At 44.2% G+C, this 20,972-nt stretch overlaps 1 protein-coding gene across 5 annotated transcripts in view; it reads left to right on the top strand.

Annotated features, from left to right (window-relative positions):
* The window catches only part of RNF157 (ring finger protein 157), a 68,960-nt gene that overhangs the window by 17,378 nt on the left and 30,610 nt on the right, over positions 1 to 20,972 (top strand). Inside the window, exons 1-2 of one of the 5 annotated variants that reach the window (XM_046676691.1) lie at positions 10,143 to 10,249; positions 10,656 to 10,755. The exons of 3 other annotated variants lie outside the window; for them this stretch is intronic. In XM_046676691.1, coding sequence (XP_046532647.1) covers positions 10,699 to 10,755 — 57 coding nt within the window. In that variant the 5' untranslated portion in view covers positions 10,143 to 10,249; positions 10,656 to 10,698. Of the gene's footprint in view, positions 1 to 9,997; positions 10,250 to 10,655; positions 10,756 to 20,972 lie in introns of those variants that run through there. One more of the 5 variants, XM_046676690.1, reaches the window with a different exon arrangement.

Genomic DNA, 20,972 nt, shown 5'->3' with positions numbered 1-20,972 from the left:
GGACACAGAGCTGACATGGGCACTGTTGGTTCCTCCCTGGAGCAAATAAGGAAGCCAGGCTGGCGGGAGTGGCCGTTTCCTGATGGCGAAGCAGGATTGGAAAGGTAGCTGGGGGTCTGCTCCCTCAAGAGGTTTTTGACTCTCTCCTGTGGGCTGCGGGGAATATCAAAGATTTTAGGTCAAGTGACCTGGAAAAATTGTTGTGGTTTTTTTTTGGAAGATTAAGCTGGTGATGGTCTTCCATCTTGAGCTTTAATTAAAAAACGCTTCTTGGTGGTAGTTTTTCTGGTTTTCTTCCTTTCTCTCTGGAGTGACCCGTCCCAATCTTAGCCCTGAAGTGTGTTTCAAGATGCCGAGTCCCATCTGCTTCAGATTCAGTGATGCCGGCTGGCGCTTGTCAAATGGCCACTCTTTGATTTCGCTACCGCTACCTTAGCAATGAGAGTAGGAAGATCTTTTTTTTCTGATAGAACTAGATAAGAATTTCTCCTCACTCACCGGGAGTCAGTGCACACCTGGAAAATGGCCCTTTTTTCTTACATGGATTTGCTGTTTGCGTCAGTTTCTTCCTTTCCTTTTTCTTTCCTCTGGGGTCAGAATAGTTTATATATGTATAAATTTAATTTTTGCCCTTTTCAGGCCATGGACATGATTTTAAAACAAATAAATGCTTCTCTAGATTCATTTTGAGGTTTGTGCTGGTGGACCGACTTTCTGAAAGTTTAATCACCTCGTTGACACTCCTCTGTGAGCCTGTGAGTGACTGAGTTCTTCCTGAAATGCAGCGGAGCAGGCTTGACCTCAGGTTTGAGGCTTTTTCCCAAAGGAGGATCAACATTGGCCTTTTTGTTGTTTTTGTGTGGTAATCATTAATATGCTTAATGTTGTACAGAGCAAATGCTTTCAAAAGAAATCATAATTTCATGTTAAGAAAGCAAATTAGGGTAACTTCAGATAGGTAGATAGAGATATAGGACAGTCTCCCTCGGTATCTGCGAGGATTGGGTGCAGGACCCCTGCCCATGCTAAAATCCACAGATGCTGAAATCCCTTAGTTGGCCCTCCATATCCGCGAGTTCTGCATCTGCAGATTCAACCAACTGCGGGTCGTGTACAGTACTATATTTCCTGTATACCTACAGGATAAACCTAGCACATTTCCCTTTTCTTTTCCCACATATTATTGAATAGTAATAATAGCTAACATTTATTGAGCACTTACTGTTTGCCAGGTCTAGTTGTTTTAAACTCTTCATATATGTTATCTTGTTTTGTCCTCACACCGTAAAGAGGAAGATCCTCATTTGACAGATGAAGAACAGGAGGCTCAAAGAATTTAAACAAAGGTTACAAAGCCTGTAAGTGACTGAATCGGGATTTGAACCCAGCAGGCCAGCTCCAGAGCCAAGGGCCTCTGCCATTTCTGCTAGTCGGGTCAGGTCAGAGGTGCTCTGAACTCTGCCCACATCCTGTCTGTAGTCTGCTCGAGTAGATCGTCAAGTGCAGTTTGTGAGATATGGAGAGATACCCAAAAGTAGACTGAGTGGCAATGACATGTTCTCTTGGAGGCTCGCTGGAGAGAATTTGTGTTTGGTGTGTAATTCCATCCGCTGAGCTGACGTCTGGGTTTTGCCCTCACTGCACATCACGCTTGTCCAGGGGGAGGCCCAGCGACTGAAGATTGACTTGTAGCTTTAGTTCTGAAGAACTGACCTCTCTAGTAACACGTCTCCGGTGTCGGTAAATGAGCGTCAGGTTGCAGAGGGAAGAGAGCAGCCTTTTAAAGGCATCTGGCAGCTCCAGGCGAGATTCCAGAGAGAATGAAGATGGGGATGAAATATGTTGAAATCAATTGTTAGATTAAAATGTGCCGGGGCTGGCCCCGTGGCTGAGTGGTTAACTTCGCGCGCTCTGCTGCAGGCGGCCCAGTGTTTCGTTGGTTCGAATCCTGGGCGTGGACGTGGCACTGCTCATCAAGCCACGCTGAGGCAGCATCCCACATGCCACAACTAGAAGGACCCACAACGAAGAATATACAACTATGTACTGGGGGGCTTTGGGGAGAAAAAGGAAAAAAATTAAAATCTTTAAAAAATATGCCATAGGCTTCTTGGCTTCTGAGACTTGTGGTGTTTCCTGTCCTTTCTGAATGATCAGACTCAGAAGAGTGTCATTCAACGGAGCTGTCATGCAGCCCGTGGTTTTTGTTGGAGCACTGCTTGTCTACCACTTAGGATAATTCAGCAAAGTCAAATTCATTATCAAGTCTTAAGGGTCAGATTAAAAGAACTAGAGTGTGTGTATCTGTAGAAAGGTGGTTGCAGAGAGGTTGGAAACAAGATTTCAAGTTTTATTTACATCTTACCATTAGACTCTTCACAGCCTTGGCAAGCCTATCGCGCAGGCTCTCAAGTTACCCATTGGTAAAGTGGGGAATGTTCCGACTTTACGCGAATGTAGTGCTTAAAAATGGCTGGGATTGCTGGATGAACAGAAGCACACAGTGAAGATCGCTTCACTTGCTGACCTTTCAGGTTGGTTTCTTCTGCAGCTACTGACAGTTGCGTGTGAGAGACCATTCACTGGTTTTGGGGGAACTGTCTTGAGTCATGACCAGGGCTTCTGCAGGTCTCTCTGCTCTGGTCCCTGCATGGAGCAGCTGACACGGTTGTCTGTACATCACGGCTGGAGACTGTTAAAGAAAGACCATCGCTCGCCCTCCTGGGGCCGGAAGACCTGGCGCTGATCTTCTGCTCCTTAACTGAGTTGGATCTTGTTTTGTGGAGGTAAATTACTGCTAAGACTCTAAGTTATTTAGAGGGTTAGTGAACCTAGGATTGTCAGAGCATCACGTGGTGCCTTGACTCTACTTGAGGTCGGATCTCTCCTCTCATCTTAGAGGAAAGTAGTTGAGTTTTAGTCGAGCCCCTAATCCTCCACATCACCTTGTGTGTCCTGTCGCTGGGCCTCGTTGTCACGGTTCTTCCTCCCCCTGCTCCCTCCACCCAGGGCTGCACAGCTGGCCTTCAGAGCCAGGGTGCCCACACATGGGCTTTTCTTCTTCCTCTGATAGAGAGATCCCTGGAAGTTGCCCTTAAATCCAGTTTCTGTGACCTGAACCTTTCCCTCACGGCGTGTGCGGGGAGAGCACGTTGTTTAAAGGCACTTGACGGTAGATCCACTTGTGGAGTAGAGGTTTGCACCTGTAGAGCTTTTCACGGTGCCGTTCATTCATTCGAGAAATATTTATGAGTCGTACGCCGTGTAGGCAACTGGGAATGCAGAGAGGAAAAAGGCTTGGCCCTGCCCCGAGGAGCGCGCAGTGTGGCCAGGTGGGCGGATTGCCCCGGCTGTGATGACCTGTGTGACTCCTAGGAGAGCCACAGGGCCGAGCGCTCGGACAGCGCGGAGGAGTGGGGAGGCCCACCCCAGGGCACCGGCACCTGGAGGGATGGGCAGGATTTCCCAGGTGGTGATTAGGAGGGTCATTAAAGAGTTAACGAGCAATTCGAGGCAGCACAAAGATGAAAAAGAGCACCCTGGGTTTCCAGGGTGGTGAGTAGACGGTAAGGACTCGATGTCGGGAGATGCTGGTGGAAGGTGAAGTTGGAAAGACAGCTGGGCTCAAGTCTGACGGGCTGTGAATATCATACTGAGAAGTTTCTACTTTTCTTTCTATGGCAATAGAAAAGGTCATAGTCTTGCATGGCTCTGCCACTGACCGGCTTTCTGGTGTTGGCCACCACTGAGCCTCTGTATAAAAGTACCTGTCTTGCAGGAATATTTTAAAGATTCAAACAATGACAACTATTATGATGTGTTTTGCCTTTTGGAAAGGTAATCATCTCACAGTGTAGAGAGTGAATCAGAAAGACAGGAGCTAAGGAGACCAGTGAGGTGGTGGTTTATTTTAGTTATGAAAGAAGATGCAAAGTGCCTGAAATAGGACAGTGGCATTAAAGCATAAAGTTGGTGCAGATTCAAGAATTGCGGGCAGGCCGAGTTGAGGGAAAGGGAGAGGTTAAGGCAGAGGATGCTGAGGAGCAGCCTCCATGGGACAGCTGCCACTTAAAAGGGCTGCACTCCACGTGTTCTGTCTGCAGATTTGTTTGTGCCTTGGCCCTGATGTCACCAGACAGGTTGGTCACAGTACAAGTATCATGGTATCGATTGCCTCAGAGCCTGTTTTAGGCTGCCCAGCCTGCTATAACAAAATGCCAGAGACTGATAGAGACAGAAATGTACTTCTCAGAGTTCTGGAGGCTGGAAGTCCAAGATCCAGGCGCCGGCAGATTCGGTTCCTGGTGAGGGCTCTTCCTAGCTTACAGACAGCTGCCTTCTTGCTGTGTCCTCACATGGCAGAAAGAGAGTAATCTCTCTGTCTCTTTCTCTTCTTATAAAGCCACTAATCCCATCTAGCGGGGCCCACTGTTGTAACCTCATCTAACCATAATTACCTCTCCAACGCCCTGTCTCCAAATATAGTCACACTGGGGGTTAGGGCCTCAACATGTGGATTTGAGGGGAGACGCACGTGAGTCCACAGCACAGTCCTAAAGTCCGTGGTGTGAACAGGCCTCTTTGTGTGTGTGTGTGTGTTTGATTGGGTTTTTTGCCTTTTGCATGCTATCTTCTTCCTTTATAATTATACTGCAACTGTTTTTTGGCATTCCGTTTGGCAATATTTAGTAAATTTTTAGCTGTGGCCCAGCTATTTCACTTCTCCAAGTCTCTCTGTAAAGGCACAACATGCTCCTGTGTGTCTCCTCTGCCCTCGGTATTCTACTGCAACCCTAACTCACTTTGGACAGCAGATGTGTGGGTTTTCCACACATCAGGCGAGAACTGTGAAAGAAATTCCAGCGTGTCTATACCATGAACTGATATTCAGCCAAAAATAAAGTAGATCTGTATCCACTGAGATGAAAATATGTCCATGACCACATCCTTTACTGAAAAAAAGCAAGTTGCTCTATATAATGTAGAGTCTGATTTCATTTCTGATAAAATAACAGTGTATAGCAATATATATGTATGTGTACATTATGTATTTGTGCATAAAAAGACATGAGCGAACAATGCCTTTTCGCCTGTGCCCGTGGTAACTCGTGGTCCATCAGTGAGGGGGTGCTTCCTTCTCACTTCACTGTCTTCTGTGTTGTTTAAATTTTCCCCAGTGAACATGTTTTCATTTGTAAATTAAAAGCATTTTAATTTTCGTAAAAAGTGGAGAAGGGACCAGCGATGAGCAGAGGAAGGGAACAGGCCTAGGAAAATATATAGAAGTGGGAAAATTAAGGAAGTTCATGAAATAATGGCTTTGACTTTTTTCAGTGAACTGAAGGAAGGGTGTGGTCTGCTGGGTGGGGTTGGGATATGTGCTAAAGAGAGGTTGAGGGCTTGTGGAGAATGCCAAAAAGATGAGAATAAGCACGATAAGGAATGGAGCCGGGAGCTTCGCCTCTCAGTGTCCCGGTGCAGTGATCCACCGTTAGAGCCAGTAGATGCCGTGTGGACATGGCCTGCTCTGGGACAACCTGGGAGTAAAGGGAACCCAGACCATCAGAGCTAAACTGGGAATGAATAGTCATATTTTTTAAATGGTTCTGGGCTTTACAGACAGTTTTACTTAAGGATTTTTTAAATAGCATTCTTATAACCCGTGCTTCCCGGCTTCTCGGCTCTGCCCGGAGGGGACCACCTGCTCAGTTCAGTAAGAGATCTTCTCAACCTTTTATTTTACTTTCAGTTTTTAAAAAAATTTGCGGCGAAATATACGTAACATAAAATGTACATCTTAGCCATTTCAAGTGTACCGTTCAGGAGTGTTAAGTACATTCACACTGTTTTACACCCAGTCTCCGGAACCCTTTTCATCTTGTAAAACTGAAACTCTGTTTCATTGAACACTCACTCCCAACCCCCTCCCACAGCCCCTGGCAACTCCCCTTTCAACTTTCTGTCTGTATGAATTTGACTACTCTAGGGACCTCATATAAGTGGAATCTTACAGTATGTGTCTTTTGGTGACTGGCTTATTTCATTTAGCATAATGTCCTCAAGGTTCATCCATATTGTGGCATGTGTCAGAATTTACTTCCTTTTTAAGGCTCAATAATATCCCATTGTGTGGCTAGACCACATTTTGTTTAGCCATTCATCCATTGATGGTCACCTGGGTTGTTTCCACGTCTTGGCTGTTGTGAATAATGCTGCTATGAACGTGAGTGTTACATTCAGTTTCTAGGGCATATGTGCACACCAGTATCGGGCTAGGGAAGAAACGGTTATTCAGTTTTAGAAAATTATGTAAATGAAATTATTGTAGGTCTTCAATTTTGAAATTTAACTTGTTTTTATGTTCTTGCCAAAAAAACTTACTGTATTTATGTTACTTTTTATCCTTAATAAAGATGAAGAAATTATTTCAAATGCCTTTCTTATCTAGGGAAATTTGCTTCCTGCCACTTAGTGTGAATAGATGCAGATTATGTAAACAAAGACTATTTTATAGTGTGCAGATAACATCATAGCCATATTTTCAAATACTGAGAGAATATAACCATATCGTAGATTTTATGCAGGAGTTAGTTTCAGTTCTCTCTTGATTCCAGAGATAACATGAAAAAGCTGGGTTTTTTTAGGTAGATAAGAGCATAAAATAAGAGACAACAGTATGTGTAAAGTTAACTACATCTTTAGAAAGTAAGTTATAGCATAAAAAAGACAGCTTTAGAAGCTAGTTGGGTCCAAGCATTTGCTACTTGGCCCTGTAAAGGGGATTTTTATGTGGCTTCTGTTCCGGAAGCTTTCTGCCTTGAGATCTCTGTTTGATGGAGTTGGGTTTCTGTAGCAGATGGATCATCAGATGACAGGGGTCCCACTGGTGTGAGCAGGTGGCAGTGGACGGAGGCCAGTGAGCCGTCTCGGAGCACAGCTTCACGCTGAGGTTCTGGTCCGAGAAGGGTGCTCCAGAAGTCAGATGAGTTGATATAGCTGTTCCCACCACCATTTTTTTTAAACTATCTTTATTACAAACAAGAAACAACTGTTTTTAATTTACTTTCTACTGTTTTTTCTTTTCACTTTTTTATTGTGAATTGTGAAATATTTATATATTAGTGTATAAACCATATATCTACAGTTTAAAGAAACTGAACAAACACCCTAGTAACCACCACCCAGGTCAAGAAACGGAAGACTGCCAGCACCTAAGACGTCCTCCCTGTGCCCACCGATCGCATCTCTATTACTTTGTTGAATGACAGCTTTATCGAGATATCCTTCCGCATGGGTTTCCCTGTGGTAGAGTTACCACCTTTCCCTTTGTAGCTAATAAGTATCTTAGAGAAGATAGTTTGAAACTACTGCCTAGATTTTTTTTTTTTTAAGATTGGTGCCTGAGCTAACATCTGTTGCCAATTTTTTTTTGTTCTCCCCAAAGCCCCCCAGTACATAGTTATATATTCTAGTTGCAGGTCCTTCTGGTTGTGCTATATGAGACGCTGCCTCAGCGTGGCCTGATGAGTGGTGCCAGGTCCGCGCCCAGGATCCGAACCAGCAAAACCCTGGGCTGCCAAAGCAGAGCACGTGAACTTAACCACTCAGCCATGGGGCCGGGCCCTGTTTTTTGTTTTTGTTTTTTTAACGCAAAAAGCATCAACTGAGTTTGCTCCTTTCTTTAGCTAAAGATGCTGCGTTGGCTGAAGTTAGTGAAGTAGGACATTGTGTGTTGGATCTGCTGCATCGCTTTGAGATGTGAGATGGGGATCATGGTTTTATCTGTCTGGTGTGTAGATTTCAGGGTAGAGTTTTATGGATTAAAGCTATAGAAAGAGGTTGCAATGTAACCTGAAATTATGAGAGAAGGGAAAAAAAATTCTCTGGAGAAGAAACTGCTGGAAATGAATGAGGAACAGGAACAGTTTTTAGTAGCTATTGACCCAGCAGGTTACCTTCTTTATGTAAGAATTTCCGAATCAATTTGGGTTATAAAACTACGTACTGGGAGAAGAAAGTAGAGAAGCAGGAGGAGGAAATAGCTTCTTCTCTGTTCTTAATTTGGTTTCCGTACTAGTTGAGAAGGTAGTTTTCTTTAATAATCTTCAGGCCATGCCCACTATTGATCTCCGCCCCCCCCCCCCCCATTACACACATCATTGATTGATGGACTCATTCAATCATACTTTCACTTAACATGTTATTGAACACTTGCAATATTCCAGCCTCATGTTAAACACTAGAGATACAAAGACAGATAAAATGCAATCCTTGCCGCCAGGAACTTATCCTATAGCCAGGAAGCATGAACATGTTGGAGGAGGGGCTGATGAGCACAGGCACAGAGGCATCTAACCAAGGTGAAGTCTGTGTGTCGCAGATGGCTCAGCGCAACTAAAGTGTAGGGTCCATCCAGAGGGTCGGGGGAGATAAGCAAGAGATAAGGCTGTGGAGCCAGGCCTAGACCACGGGGCTGTGGTGCCCTCCCGCCAGGTTTGCACTTCTATCCTGTCGGCATGGGGAACTAATGGGTTTGCAACTGAGAGTCCTGTAGTACACATTTTTTTTTTTAATTTTTTTTGCCCTGAGCTAACATCTGTACCAATCTTCCTATGTTTTGTATGTGGGATGCTGCCACAGCATGGTCGCTGCTGAGTGGTGTAGGTCCATGCAGGGGAACTGAACCAAGGCTGCCGAAGTGGAGCGTGCCAAACTTAACCACCGGCCACGGGGCCAGCCCCTATAGTACACATTTTGAAAGATCACTCAGACGACAGAAGGTGATTGTTGGGTTGTGAGAACAGATAAGGGGAACCAGTTGTCCACATGAGAATTGATGGCAGGTGATCTCAGGTAGCAGTAGGAATGAAGAGGAGGCCCCTGATACAGAGGCAGAATCCCGGCTTTGGTAATCACTGTGTCTTCCGGGCCCTCCCAAAGGATGTGGCAGCTAATGGGTCTTCCCGTTTTATGTGGCAGGCCCATTCTGGCATGCCTACTCCTCTAAGCCTTTTGATCTTCTCTTCTAAAGACTGCTGTGCCAGCTCTGGAATCATTTAGTGCGGTCCACTGCTTTTCCAAGCTCCCAGGAGCCCCTGCCCACGAGTACATATGAGCCCCAGGTCCTTGCCAAGGTGCTAATTCTGTGTCATGAGAGGATGTCCTCATGTTAACAGGCTCTCCCTCATCCAGCTTTATATTCCACACCCCTTGATCCAGCACCCTCAGGATCCACTCCCACACATGCTTCCCGTTCCTGCCAGTGCATGGTCAGCCTGGCCTTAAAGCATCTTTGGCATAATAACCTGCTCCTCTCTTAGCACGCCCAGCAGGGCCTGAGATTTGACCCCGATTTTGATCTGGTGGCCAGGAGGGAAGATGGGGGCAGGTCCTTTGTAGGGCAAGCATTGTTTGACAAGGTGCTTGTCTTGTCTGAGACCGCGGTGCAGCCTTCAACAAGGGGATGCCTCTATCCTCCAGGGAGAGGGAGCTGGCCGCTTTGCAGGCCCAGGGAATCTGGGGCTCGTGGTTCTCAGGTAAACATACACAGACACCCCCATCTCAAGCCTTAGAGTTCACTCCTTCCCCATCAGGGCGTTGACTGTGGCTTAGCAGACTTGCCGGGCTGAGAGTTCAGCCTTATTTTTCGTTCTGCCATTCCTTACAATTAGGTCCCGTGCCTGCAGGAGATGAGTGTCTTTAAATGTTGCCAAAGGAGGCTGGCTGTCACACTTGGCTTTGCATCGTTGATCACTGTAGCTGAGACTGTCTTTTCCCTTTTCGATGAATGCATGGCTCTTAAATAACAACTACCCAGTTCCACAGTCCTTATTATAACCCTTTCTCCTGTACCTCCTGTACCAGAGACAGTAAACCAGCCAGTGCATCCCCTGCCACATGTCACACTACTACAGCATGCCAGGGACCATCACCTCAGGGGTGGGTCCTCATTGCCAGCTGGCTGATGGATGACCCACCCCCAAAATTCCTCCTGCAGAGTCCACTTCCTTAGGCAACTTCTAGGACCAACTGGTTTAGGTCAGGCTCTCTGGAAGCAAGCCTGAGATGGAGATCTTTGTGAAAGCTGTTTATTGAAGGAATGCTTTCTGGAGAAGCTGGATAACAGAAGCCAGATGGGGCAGGGAAGCAACACTAAGCAACAATGTGGTCTTGGCGGAGACTTGCTTCAGCCTGGTCCCTCGGGAAAGCTTTGGAGTACAACTTGTACGCAGACTGGCCCCGACTGGAGGTAAGGAGGCTGGCCTTTTGTACCCCGCTGTCAGTGACTCACTGGCTGTTGGCTGCCCTGGGGAGGTACGATGAAGGAGAGATCAGGGGGACTTTTTTGGGCCAGGTGGCTCCAGTTCCCACTTCTTGGTGAGGGAACCACCACAGGCTGTTTGTGGCCAACCTTCTCAGCAGCTGGGGGATGGGAACCCAGACCTGTGAGGGGGCGGAGGTGGGGCGCCAGCACACCACTGCACATCCTGTACACTCTTCTGCCCTTGCTTTTTAGCTGAATAGTGTATCCTGGGGATCATTCTAGATCCTTTTACATAAGGCTGGCTTGTCCTTTTTAAAAATGATCTTTATCGAAGTATGACAGGTATACTGAAAGGCGACAAATCATACATGTACAGTTGTTTTTCACAAAGTGAACACAGCTCTGTGACCAGCATCCAGATCAAGAAATAGCACATGGCCAGCCCCGAAGCTCCCCTGGTACCCACTTCCAATCACTGCCTCCACCCCAAGGTAACCACTGTCCTGACTTCTCTCCTGGTTTGATTTATGTAAGTGGAACAGTGCAACACGTGCCATTTATGTCCCTTCCTTTGACTCAGAATGTTTGTGAGACTTATTTATGCCATTGCACATTGTGGTCGTTCTCATTGTGGTATAGTATTCCAGTTGTGAGTATGCCACAGTTCATCCCCCCGGTTGATGGGGGGCATTTGGCGTTCTAGCTATTATGAATAGAGCTGCTGTGAACATTCTCCTACGTGTGTTTATATGTGTACACACCAGTATGTGCGTGCATGTTAGGAATGTCCCCGGGAGTGGCATTGCTGGGGCACAGAGACTGATATAGTGGATGCTGCTAAACAGTTTTCTAAGCAATTATACCCAATTTATTCCCACCAGCAGGGCTTCGAGCCTCAGCACCTAGTACTTTCCATCGTTTTCATTTTAGCCGTTCTGGTGGGTACGTAGAATTAGTTTTCATTTTCCTGATGACTCATGAGGTCAAGCCTCTTTACATACACTTATTGGCCGTTTGGATTCCTCCTCTGTGAGGTGGCCGTTCAAATCTTTTCTGTTAGCTTATCTGCTCTTTCTCTCTTAGTAAGGAAATATTAAGGAAATATGAGTCCTTTCTCAGATAAGTGTGTAGCAAATATCTTCTCCCAGTGTCTGCTTGCCTTTTCACTCCCTTAGTGGTATCTTTAGTTGAACAGAAGTTCTAAATATTGATATAGTCCAATGTATCCATTTTCTTCTTATATGGTAGCACTTTTTGTATCCTCTTTAAGAAATCTTTCCAGTACCAAATCATGAAGATGCTCTGGTTTTCCTCTCATAGTGTTGTTTTACCTTTCGAGTTTAGGATTGCATCCACCCGGAATTGATTTGAGGTATGATGTGCAGTAGGGGCCGAGGTTCTTTTTTTCCTTTTTCTTTTTTTAAATTGATCCAGCACCGACTATTGAAAAGACCCTCCATCCTTTTCCCTGCTGCATTCAGCAGCACCTTTGTCAGAAATCAGGTGACCGTATCTAGTTTCTCCAGTGAGGACTCCACTCGTGTCCAGCTTGGGGATGGGGCTCAGGGGAGTGGGTACTAAGTCTGACTGCCAAGCATCCTGGCAGGCGAGGGGGGAAGAGGCTGGGGAGGTCTCACCAAGCCTCGGTGTGGAGGCCTTGGCTTCACCCTGTTTTCAGAAGGGCTCCCTCGCCCTGGGCTGTGCCCGGTGTCCCTGGGTCAGTCCTCTGACTTCCTCTCTGGTAGACATCCAATCTTCTGTTACAGAGGGGACAGGTGGTCTCCTGGCCACATGGTGTCTGGGAAAAGATCTCGGAGTCTAAATGCTTTTCATGCAGACTTTCCCAGTCTCCTCTTTCCAGCCTCACTGCACCCCAGCTTTAGGAAGACCTGCTGCCTCCAATTCCTAAGCCTTTCTGGGGCTCTGGGCGTGAATGTTTCTGCTGTTTGAGACGTCAGCCTTTTCTGTTCTCCTAAATCAGTTTCCACTTGTCTGTGTGTGTTTCAGCTTCCAACTTTTCGTTACCATTTCCTCTCCCATTTTCTTTGTTCTTGTGGCTTTACACTTTTTTCTTTTTCAGTCCCTTTACCGTTGTTTCAGTGGGAATTCAGAAGGAAGCAGAGGTAAATGGGTGTATTTATTCTGTCAGGTTGATTGGGAGGCCTACGATAGGTCTTTACATTCATTGCTGCGGATTTTTGAATCTGGGCAGATGGGAGCGGGGAAGCACTGTTTAACTTTTAATTTTCTACATTTCTCCAAACTACATCTCAAAATTTGATAACTAACCCCTTATACAGATTTACTTATATACATAAAATATAAGATATAATATATATATAATTTATTACATAGAGTAGAAAAGGAATGAATAAGCAATATAATTTAGGCTTTAAAATTACAAGACAAGGATTTTCCTTCTGTAAAAATTTTAAAATATTTTCAAAATAATGTGATGTGTTGGGCTAGAGGGTAATCTGCACTTTCCCTCGCTCTGGGTTTGCCAGGGGGCTCTTAATTGTCCCTTTTTTGCATTCATACATTCTTTGTGCTTTCCTTTGTGTTAGCCTGAAGTTGTGCAGGAAGCTCATGAGTGATTCTTGCAGAATTCAGTAAAACTTCAGTATTTTTCCAGACACAAAATAACTCAGTGTGAGGTCAAGCCTAGACTGACAAGATGGAAGAAGAACCTTCTCTTGAAACTCAAGCTTTTTAGCTTAACAGAATTTTCCTATTAATCATATATTGTTTCAGCTACAGTAATTTATGTTTTCTTTTAATACCAGAAGTTCATCTAACCTGGAAGGAAATCTAGTTGTGTCTAGTACTATGCAATCGTGGAAGAGGGAACCAGGATATTTATAGAGAGACAATTTAAAATAAGAGGTCTGTGGGGCCAGCTCAGTGGCATAGTGGTTAAATTCGTGCACTTTGCTTCTGTGGCCTGGAGTTGGCAGGTTCAGATCCTGGGGGCGGGCCTATACACCGCTCATCAAGCCATGCTGTGGCGGCATCTCACATACAAAAAATAGAGGAAGATTGGCACAGGTGTTAGCTCAGCAACAATCTTCCTCAAGCAAAAAGAGGAAGATTGGCAACAGATGTTAGCTCAGGGCCAATCTTCCTCACAAAAAAAAAAGAAGAAGAAGAAGTCTTTGTCTTTGGATTTGAAAGAGTCACTTCCCTCCTCACTAAGACACGTGCGGCCTTCAGTGGAGCTCGCAGTCATCTCACGCTCTGGTGAATTTTGCTGCCTTTCCCACCCATCAGACGCTGGCTCTCGCCTCCTAATACACACGGGAGGCTCCTATGGCAGCTGAACGCACAGTGATCTGTGTGAGTTGAATGAGGCCTTTGGCTGCTTTATTTAAGCGTTGTAAAGAAAGTATCTTGTCGTTCCGGAAAGGGCAAAACTATAGGGCTAGGAAAGAGGTCAATGATTGCCAAGGACTGGGGCTGGAGGGAGGAATCGACTACAAAAGGGCACGAAGGAACGTTTTGGGGGTGATGGAAATGTTCCGTATCTTGATTGTGATGGTGGTTATGTAACTATATGTGTCTGTCAAAATTCGTAGAACCGTACACTAAAAAGGCTGTGTTTTACAGGATGTAAATTTTATCTCAATAAACCTGACTTTAAAAAGAAAAAGAATATGTCTTGGAAAGGAGGGGTGGTCGGTAGACTTGCCAGTGCTTCTCTGAGTCTTGGTCTCCACGTAGCCCAGGGATCCCCTGCTTGTGGGTGTGGGCCACCAAGAGGTGCATACGCTGTGTGTGCACATACTATGGGAGGGGCTGCAGGTCAGGGTTGCTCCTGCATCAGTGGCCCTCAGCCAGAGTCATCAGTCCCAGCTCCCCAGCAGCGGTGCGTGGGTCTCACCCCAGGACAGAAGCCGTCTGCCTCAGACCTGCGCTTTCTTTTCTCCAACGGCTCGTGATTGTTTGGGATCACGTTGCAGAAGTCACTGATATTACACCACCATGGTCACACCAGACAATAGGCAGGCTTGCTGAGTCTGCATTTTACTTGAGAGAGTGTCTTCCATTTCCTTCTAATCATAAACTGAGAATCTCAAAGAGCCTTCCAGTCACTATGCTAAGAGTTTATATGTCTCCAGGGGAGTTTGCTGTTCCCAAGAGGTGGAATTCCAATAGAGTATGTGGCATATTGACAATAATTCTCCTGGGTCACAACAAAGTGAGATATGTCCTAATTGTATTTACTCCAAGTGCTTTGAGACTCATAGATAAGAGATAATTATCTAATTGCTGATATTTCGTTTGTACATTCTTTTTCCAAGTATTCGAAATTGCATTACAGGTAGAAGAAGATAACATTATCACTAATGATAATCACTAATGATCACTAATGATAACCTATATTTTCATAGCACTGTATGATTTTTAAAGCATTTTTTACTCGATCTTAATCACCCTATGAGATAGACAAGGGCTGTAAATCCCATTTTACACATGAGGAAACGGATGCCCAGAGACCTCAAATTACTCATCCGAGGTCTCACTTATCAACATGCGTGAGAACCGAGGCAAGAACCTGGGTCTCCCAGCTCCTGGTGGCATACTCATTTTATTGAATCGTTTCATTTTCATTCTCCAGTCTTACACACAGCTCACTGGCAGGAGCAGAGGGTCTTAGCTCCTCGTTAAACTTAATATACATTGCTCCACAAACCCTTTATTAAAAAACACATGGTTGGGGCCGGCCCCGGTGGCGCAGCGGTTAAGTGCGCACGTTCTGCTTCGGCGGCCGGGGGTTCACCAGTTCGGATCCCGAGTGCAGACATGGCACCGCTTGGCACGCCATGCTGTGGTAGGCGTCCCACATATAAAGTAGAGGAAGATGGGCACGGACGTTAGCAGGCTTCCTCAGCAAAAAGAGGAGGATTGGCAGATATTAGCTCAGGGCTAGTCTTCCTCAAAAAAAAACACAAAAACAAAACAAAACAAAAAAACCACCTGGCAGTCTGTGTCTTTCAGGTATTTTGTGAGCATCAATAGCGCCAGCCTGCCATTTAGTCTGAGGGGCAAATATTAAAAATCTGGAGAGTCACTGTGGGCACATGCTGTCCTCTCCGGAAGATCTTCTTCATATATCATCCTACTGATAACCATTTCTGTTTTCTGCGTGTGCTGGCCTCATCACTCTGGGTACTGCCAAGATGAGTCTAACATGGGTTTTGACCTCAAGTTTATAATCTCATGGGAAGATCAGACACATCCACACATACACACATGGGGAAAATGATGAATGAAGTGTAGATATAGTCTTCCAGAGGCTCTGGGACGGGAACTTTATGACATGGGCTTTGCTGACTTGGAAAGCGCCACTAAACACTGGGACGTTGAGATTGTTGTTTGATGCTGTTTCTTAACAACCCAGAGCACAAAGAACTGCTATGGTACTGACCAGAGAAGCTAGAGCATCTGTGTCGTAGGAATTTCCTCGAAATTTCTTTGAAACATACTGAAACTAAGTGTGCACACTCTCACCTCTGTTTCCTGTTGTCATTCTACACCCCAACTTACGGGAAACTGTACTTAGTGGTGTCACAATTCAAAGAAAAATTTGGTTAACTTTTTCAGCTCTTAAAGAGATATGTAGTGGCCGTAAATTGTAATGAAACTGTTCTACCAAGGTCTATAAAAGTCAAAGACTTCTGAGTCAAATAGCTTGACAATTGGTTGCACGAAAATAGCATCCCTAAGCAGCCCACTTATTTCATTCTCTAAAATGGTCTTACCAGGCCAATCAACTAAAATAGTAGCCCTACTATTACAGAAATTAATCAGACATACGCTTTATCTTTAGAAGGCAGCCGTGATAAACGAGCTTTGCCGGAACGGTTGCTATAATTATAGAATAGAATGTAGTCCCTAGCCATATTTACCATCCATGGCAATTTTAAATGCTGGTGACACCAAAAACGTATATATCCTCCGCTAACTCACACGGTAAAATACTTTTTAAAGAGAGACAGAGCACGCACTTAGCCTAGGCACTTAATAGAAGAAATTATAATAATCGTCACCCGTGGGTAACATTTACAGTCTGCCAAGTTATTTCGCGGTTAACAGTTAAGTTGTTGTCTCTCAGCCCCGAACGGCCCGCTAAACTCAGCCGGGTGGTGCTGGAGCAGGGACTCTGCCAGCCGCGCTGCTCTGCCAACAGGGGGCTCTAGAGGGCCTGCAGGGCTGGAAGGCGTGAGGGGGGCAGTAGGAAATCTGAGTCGCAGCTTCACTTGGCCTCTAAGATCTGATAACCCCAACCTTTCCCCTTTGCTCTCTCAGCCCTAGGGGTGGCAGCTGCTTCCTGCAGTTCCTCTCTCTGTCAGCTCGATGTCCCCTTTTCATGTTTTAGTTCTCCAATACCTGTTTAACCAGTTCCTTATATTAAATTCTCTCTATTAAAATAACTGGTATGGTTTCCGTCTTCCCCATTGGACCTTGATTAGTACAGCCTCTAATCTCACCAGTTATGAGGTAGCTATTGTGAAGCATATTTACTGGTAAGGAAGTAGAGACAGCAGGATACAGCGATTTGTCTAAAATCACACAATCAGTAGTACAAGAGCCAAGACCTACACCCTCCACTTTGAGATCCTCTGCTTTCCATTTCAGCTCAGAATGTCTCTTGCTGGGCTTATTTTTTTAAATAATTTTTTTTGTACTTACAGAAGAATTGCGAAGATAGTAGAGAATCCCCATATACCTTTTACCCAGCTTCCCCTAATGTTAACATCTTACATAACCATAGTACGTTTATCCAAACTGAAAATTAGCATAGGTACCTTACTGTTTTTAAAAACTAAGACTTTATTAGGACTACGCCAGTTTTTCCACTGATGTCTTTTTTCAGTCCTGGGATCTTCTCCTGTCTCCTTCATCTCCTCGAATCTGTGACAATTTCGTGGTTTTTCGTTATTTTTCATGACCTTGACAATTTTGAGATGTACTGGATAGGTGTTTTGTAGAACTTCCCTCAATTTGGGTTTTCAGATATTTTCTTGTGATTAGATCAAGCTTATAGATTTGGGGGAAGAATACTACAGAGGTAAGTGCCTTTCTCACGGCACCATATCAGAGGTCCATAATAGCTCTTGACTTATTAGTGGTAATGGCGACCTTGATCACTTGGTCAAGGTGGTGTCTGTCAGGTTTATACACTATAAATCTTTCCTTTTCCATAATTTATTTGTTAGAAGCCAGTCACTAAATCCTCTTGCTGAACTTTTGACTTCCCACTTAATGATGAGGCTGTGCTTTCTTTTCTTTTTTTCAGAATCTAAATCCTTCATTTAGCTGGCAAGAGGGCAGAAAATTTTAGACCAGTCTGTTTTTAAGTAATTTACGGTAGAGAGAGAAAGTGCAACGTAGGCTAAATATTGTATTTCTCTGCCTCTGGCTCAAATGAATGAATATGTATATAAACACAAGGATATATGCATAAATGGGTACATAAATATACATTTGAATGACTTTGGATATCTTTGCATCTCTGTATGTGTGTGAACATCTATGTACACATGAAAGAGGCTATGCTTTCTTGACAGATTATTAACTAGTGATTAAAGAATCTTGTATTAATGGCCAGGCTGAGAATTATAAACCTAGGAGCCAGACTAAGGATGTTAGGAGACACGACCATGTATTGCTTCTTGGGGAATTATGATCTGTTGCACCATCTTTGCTTTGTACCATGTTTAACCTTGGAACTTGGCTATTTTTAGTCCTAGAAAGCTTACAGTTAATGCTAGGACTCCTACTTATTCTTGACAAACTGGAATCACCTCTGACAAGCCCTGAAAAATGATCAGAAGCCCAGGGTCTCATAGCCTCCAGGAAATCAGTAAAAGAGGAAGAGCCATAGAGAAGTGGTTGCTGAGAAGAGGAAAATCAGAAGCGTTGAAGGATGTGGCTCCCGGGGTGGAGATTGAAAGAATCGACTGAGAGGTGATGGGTGACAGACATGCAGAGATGCAGAGATCTCAGTTAGGAGGCCAAGGAAGGGATGGGGATGGAACACAGGAGGAGAGAGGAGCCAGTGACATAAGTTAACCTTGGAGTTGGCCTCTGAACATGATTGGTTGTGGATGTTTGTATTTTATCTCTGAGATTCACCATCTAGAACATAGTAGTTATACTTCTAGCTCTAGCTTTCATTATATATGGTATTTAAATGAGCTTAGACTTTTGTATAAGCCGAAGAAAGTAGTTCAATGGCGTATATAACCTTGCCTTCGAAGGTGACTGCAGAATGATCAGGGCGCTCCCATCTTTGGGCAGCTCAGCAGGGCGAAATGGAGCAAACATCACTGTGTTAAATCAGCTACAGAATACAGATCTTAATATTAATAATTTAGAAATTAAAACTATCAGACATATGCCATAGGTTTATATTTTATGCTGTTTTGTTCTAATTATATTGTGTTTCTGTATTTAATGATTAGCTGAAGAAAGTAAAGTCTCATTAGGGTTACTGATCAGAGTAATAGCCTTCTTCCTAGGGCTGTATCTGCAAATCTGTAGCCGAAGTAACAGGCCTTACTCCGGCTTAGGATTCTGTATTTGATTGGCTTATAAACTTAACTATTTCTGTATTTCATACTATTATTCTTTTCTTAAGCCAAAGCTGGGATTACTAGTGTAGTAGACTTCCGAGCCTATTTTCTGGAATATGAGAGATGGAGATTTGACGACTCTCGTCACTGATCTTGCATCTTACATAGATGGTTTTAGGATCAATATGCTTCAGTGGGGGCACAGGACAGCTTGGAGTTTTTCAACTTGAAGACCAGCTTACAGTTTTTTGTTTCTGAAATATGGAACAGGGAAGTTTGGTCCACTTGCCCTTCTTAGGAGCTGACCTGTTGAAAATGCCTCTGTTTAAAAATGACCAGAAAACTAACACTTAGTGGCATTAGAACATTCATATGCTTCTTTGGGGAAAAAAAAATATTTTTTAAAAATATTTTTCAATACCTATTTCGACTGATACTGGTGCTTGCCTCTCTGGGCACATTCTTTACGTACAGTTTCAGGCATCTCAAAATCTGTTGCTTAAAAGTGGATTCTTATTTGTGAGCTGGGTTATAAGTCTCCTGACCAGATGAAATCTGGAAGTCAGGCATCTAGAATGGGGTGCTTGTCTGAAAGGAGGGGTTTCTCTGACCATTAGTCATTATTTACCAACTTGCTAGAGGAAAAAGATGACTGTGTCTGCTTTACTAAAAGCTCTTCTTTTTTCCTTTTAACTCTTCTTAAAATTAGCTGATGTTAGACAAAATCCTTTGTGTCTAAAAACAGCTCGTCTTCGGGAAGACACTATTATTTTAGAAGGACAAGGTAGCTTTTTCCTGCTAGGAGGGGCCTGCATCTTGGTGAGGGCCTTTTATCAGTGGGGAACCAGAAGTGGAGTAGGTTTCATTTATCGTCAGAGCAGTACACGTAGCCCTATAGGTGCATTTGATGTCAGAGTGGCCCTGGATGTGTTACCTGGTCTCGGTACCCCCAAACCATATGAGTCAAGGCCCAACCCATAAGAAGAGGGAGAAAATGGGTCTGCGATGGTCATTAACTGAGGTCTGTGCAATTTTACAATGCAGTAGATTTTTCATGCTCTTCTTATCTCCTGTTAGGGTGAACAGAGAGAAGTGGTTAATTGGGCATACTCATACTAGGTTTAATTTTGGGAAAGGTCGACACTGGATGTGGTGACACATAGCCAGGACATTGGTCCTGTGTGCTCTCTGCCAGAGGACCCAGCAGAGGAGTTAACAGACTATAGACCGCCTTCTTGGGTCGATTCCTCTGGTGACCAAACCTGAACACAGAGCATCTTTGTGTTGAGGTCATCTTGTGACCCCCTCTTGGTGTCTCCCTTACGTCTTTGATTTGAGTGAAAAGTCTGTCTTTTCACATCTTGTCAGTTTCACGATCATCAGTCTTTCTACACTGGTGATGGACTCCCCGCGAGGATTGGATGGAAAATTAGTGAAAAGGGGTTTTACCGCTGTAAATATAGCTCATTGACGTTCTGGTCTACAGCGGGCACAATACAGTCTGTCTCAGGGCTGCAGCTGGTTCAATAGGCAAATTTGTATTCATTTTGCAGGCTTCAAACAGAGACTAAACTGCTCTGCCTTGACACTGATCTGAGAAAATGTTCTAAAGCATCACCCGTCTAAAAATAGCCGCTGGTGAGTCTTGGACACACTGCGTATCTGACAAGAGAGGAAGTTGAGAAAGCTGAGAAAATAACCAGGCATCAAATAAAAAAGAACTGAAATTTAAATATAAAAGCCCTAAAATCTATAAAAGAAAGGGTTTATGTCAGGCTGTAAACGAGTTATTCATATGACCCCAGATGTTGGTTTCCATAGTAACTATTATTTGATTCTTTGGCACAAGTATTATGTCTGCTAATGTATAAACTGAGTGCTTTTTTATTTTAATTATAAATTGTCTAAAATAATTTCCTTTCTCTTTGGAAGCAGATTTTTCACATTTGAAACTTTTTTTCTCGTAAGTGAAAACTGCGTGTGTGCATATTAATTTTTCTTTTTCTTTTTTTTTTTAAAGATTGGCACCTGAGCTAACAACTGTTGCCAATCTTTTTTTTTTTTTTCTGCTTTATCTCCCCAAATCCCCCTGGTACATAGTTGTATATCTTAGTTGCAGGTCCTTCTAG

The sequence above is a fragment of the Equus quagga genome, chromosome 11, assembly GCF_021613505.1.
Source record: "Equus quagga isolate Etosha38 chromosome 11, UCLA_HA_Equagga_1.0, whole genome shotgun sequence".
Taxonomy (NCBI): Eukaryota; Metazoa; Chordata; class Mammalia; order Perissodactyla; family Equidae; genus Equus; species Equus quagga.
Note: the sequence above shows the minus strand (reverse complement) of the source record. Positions and strands in the feature narration are given on the sequence as shown.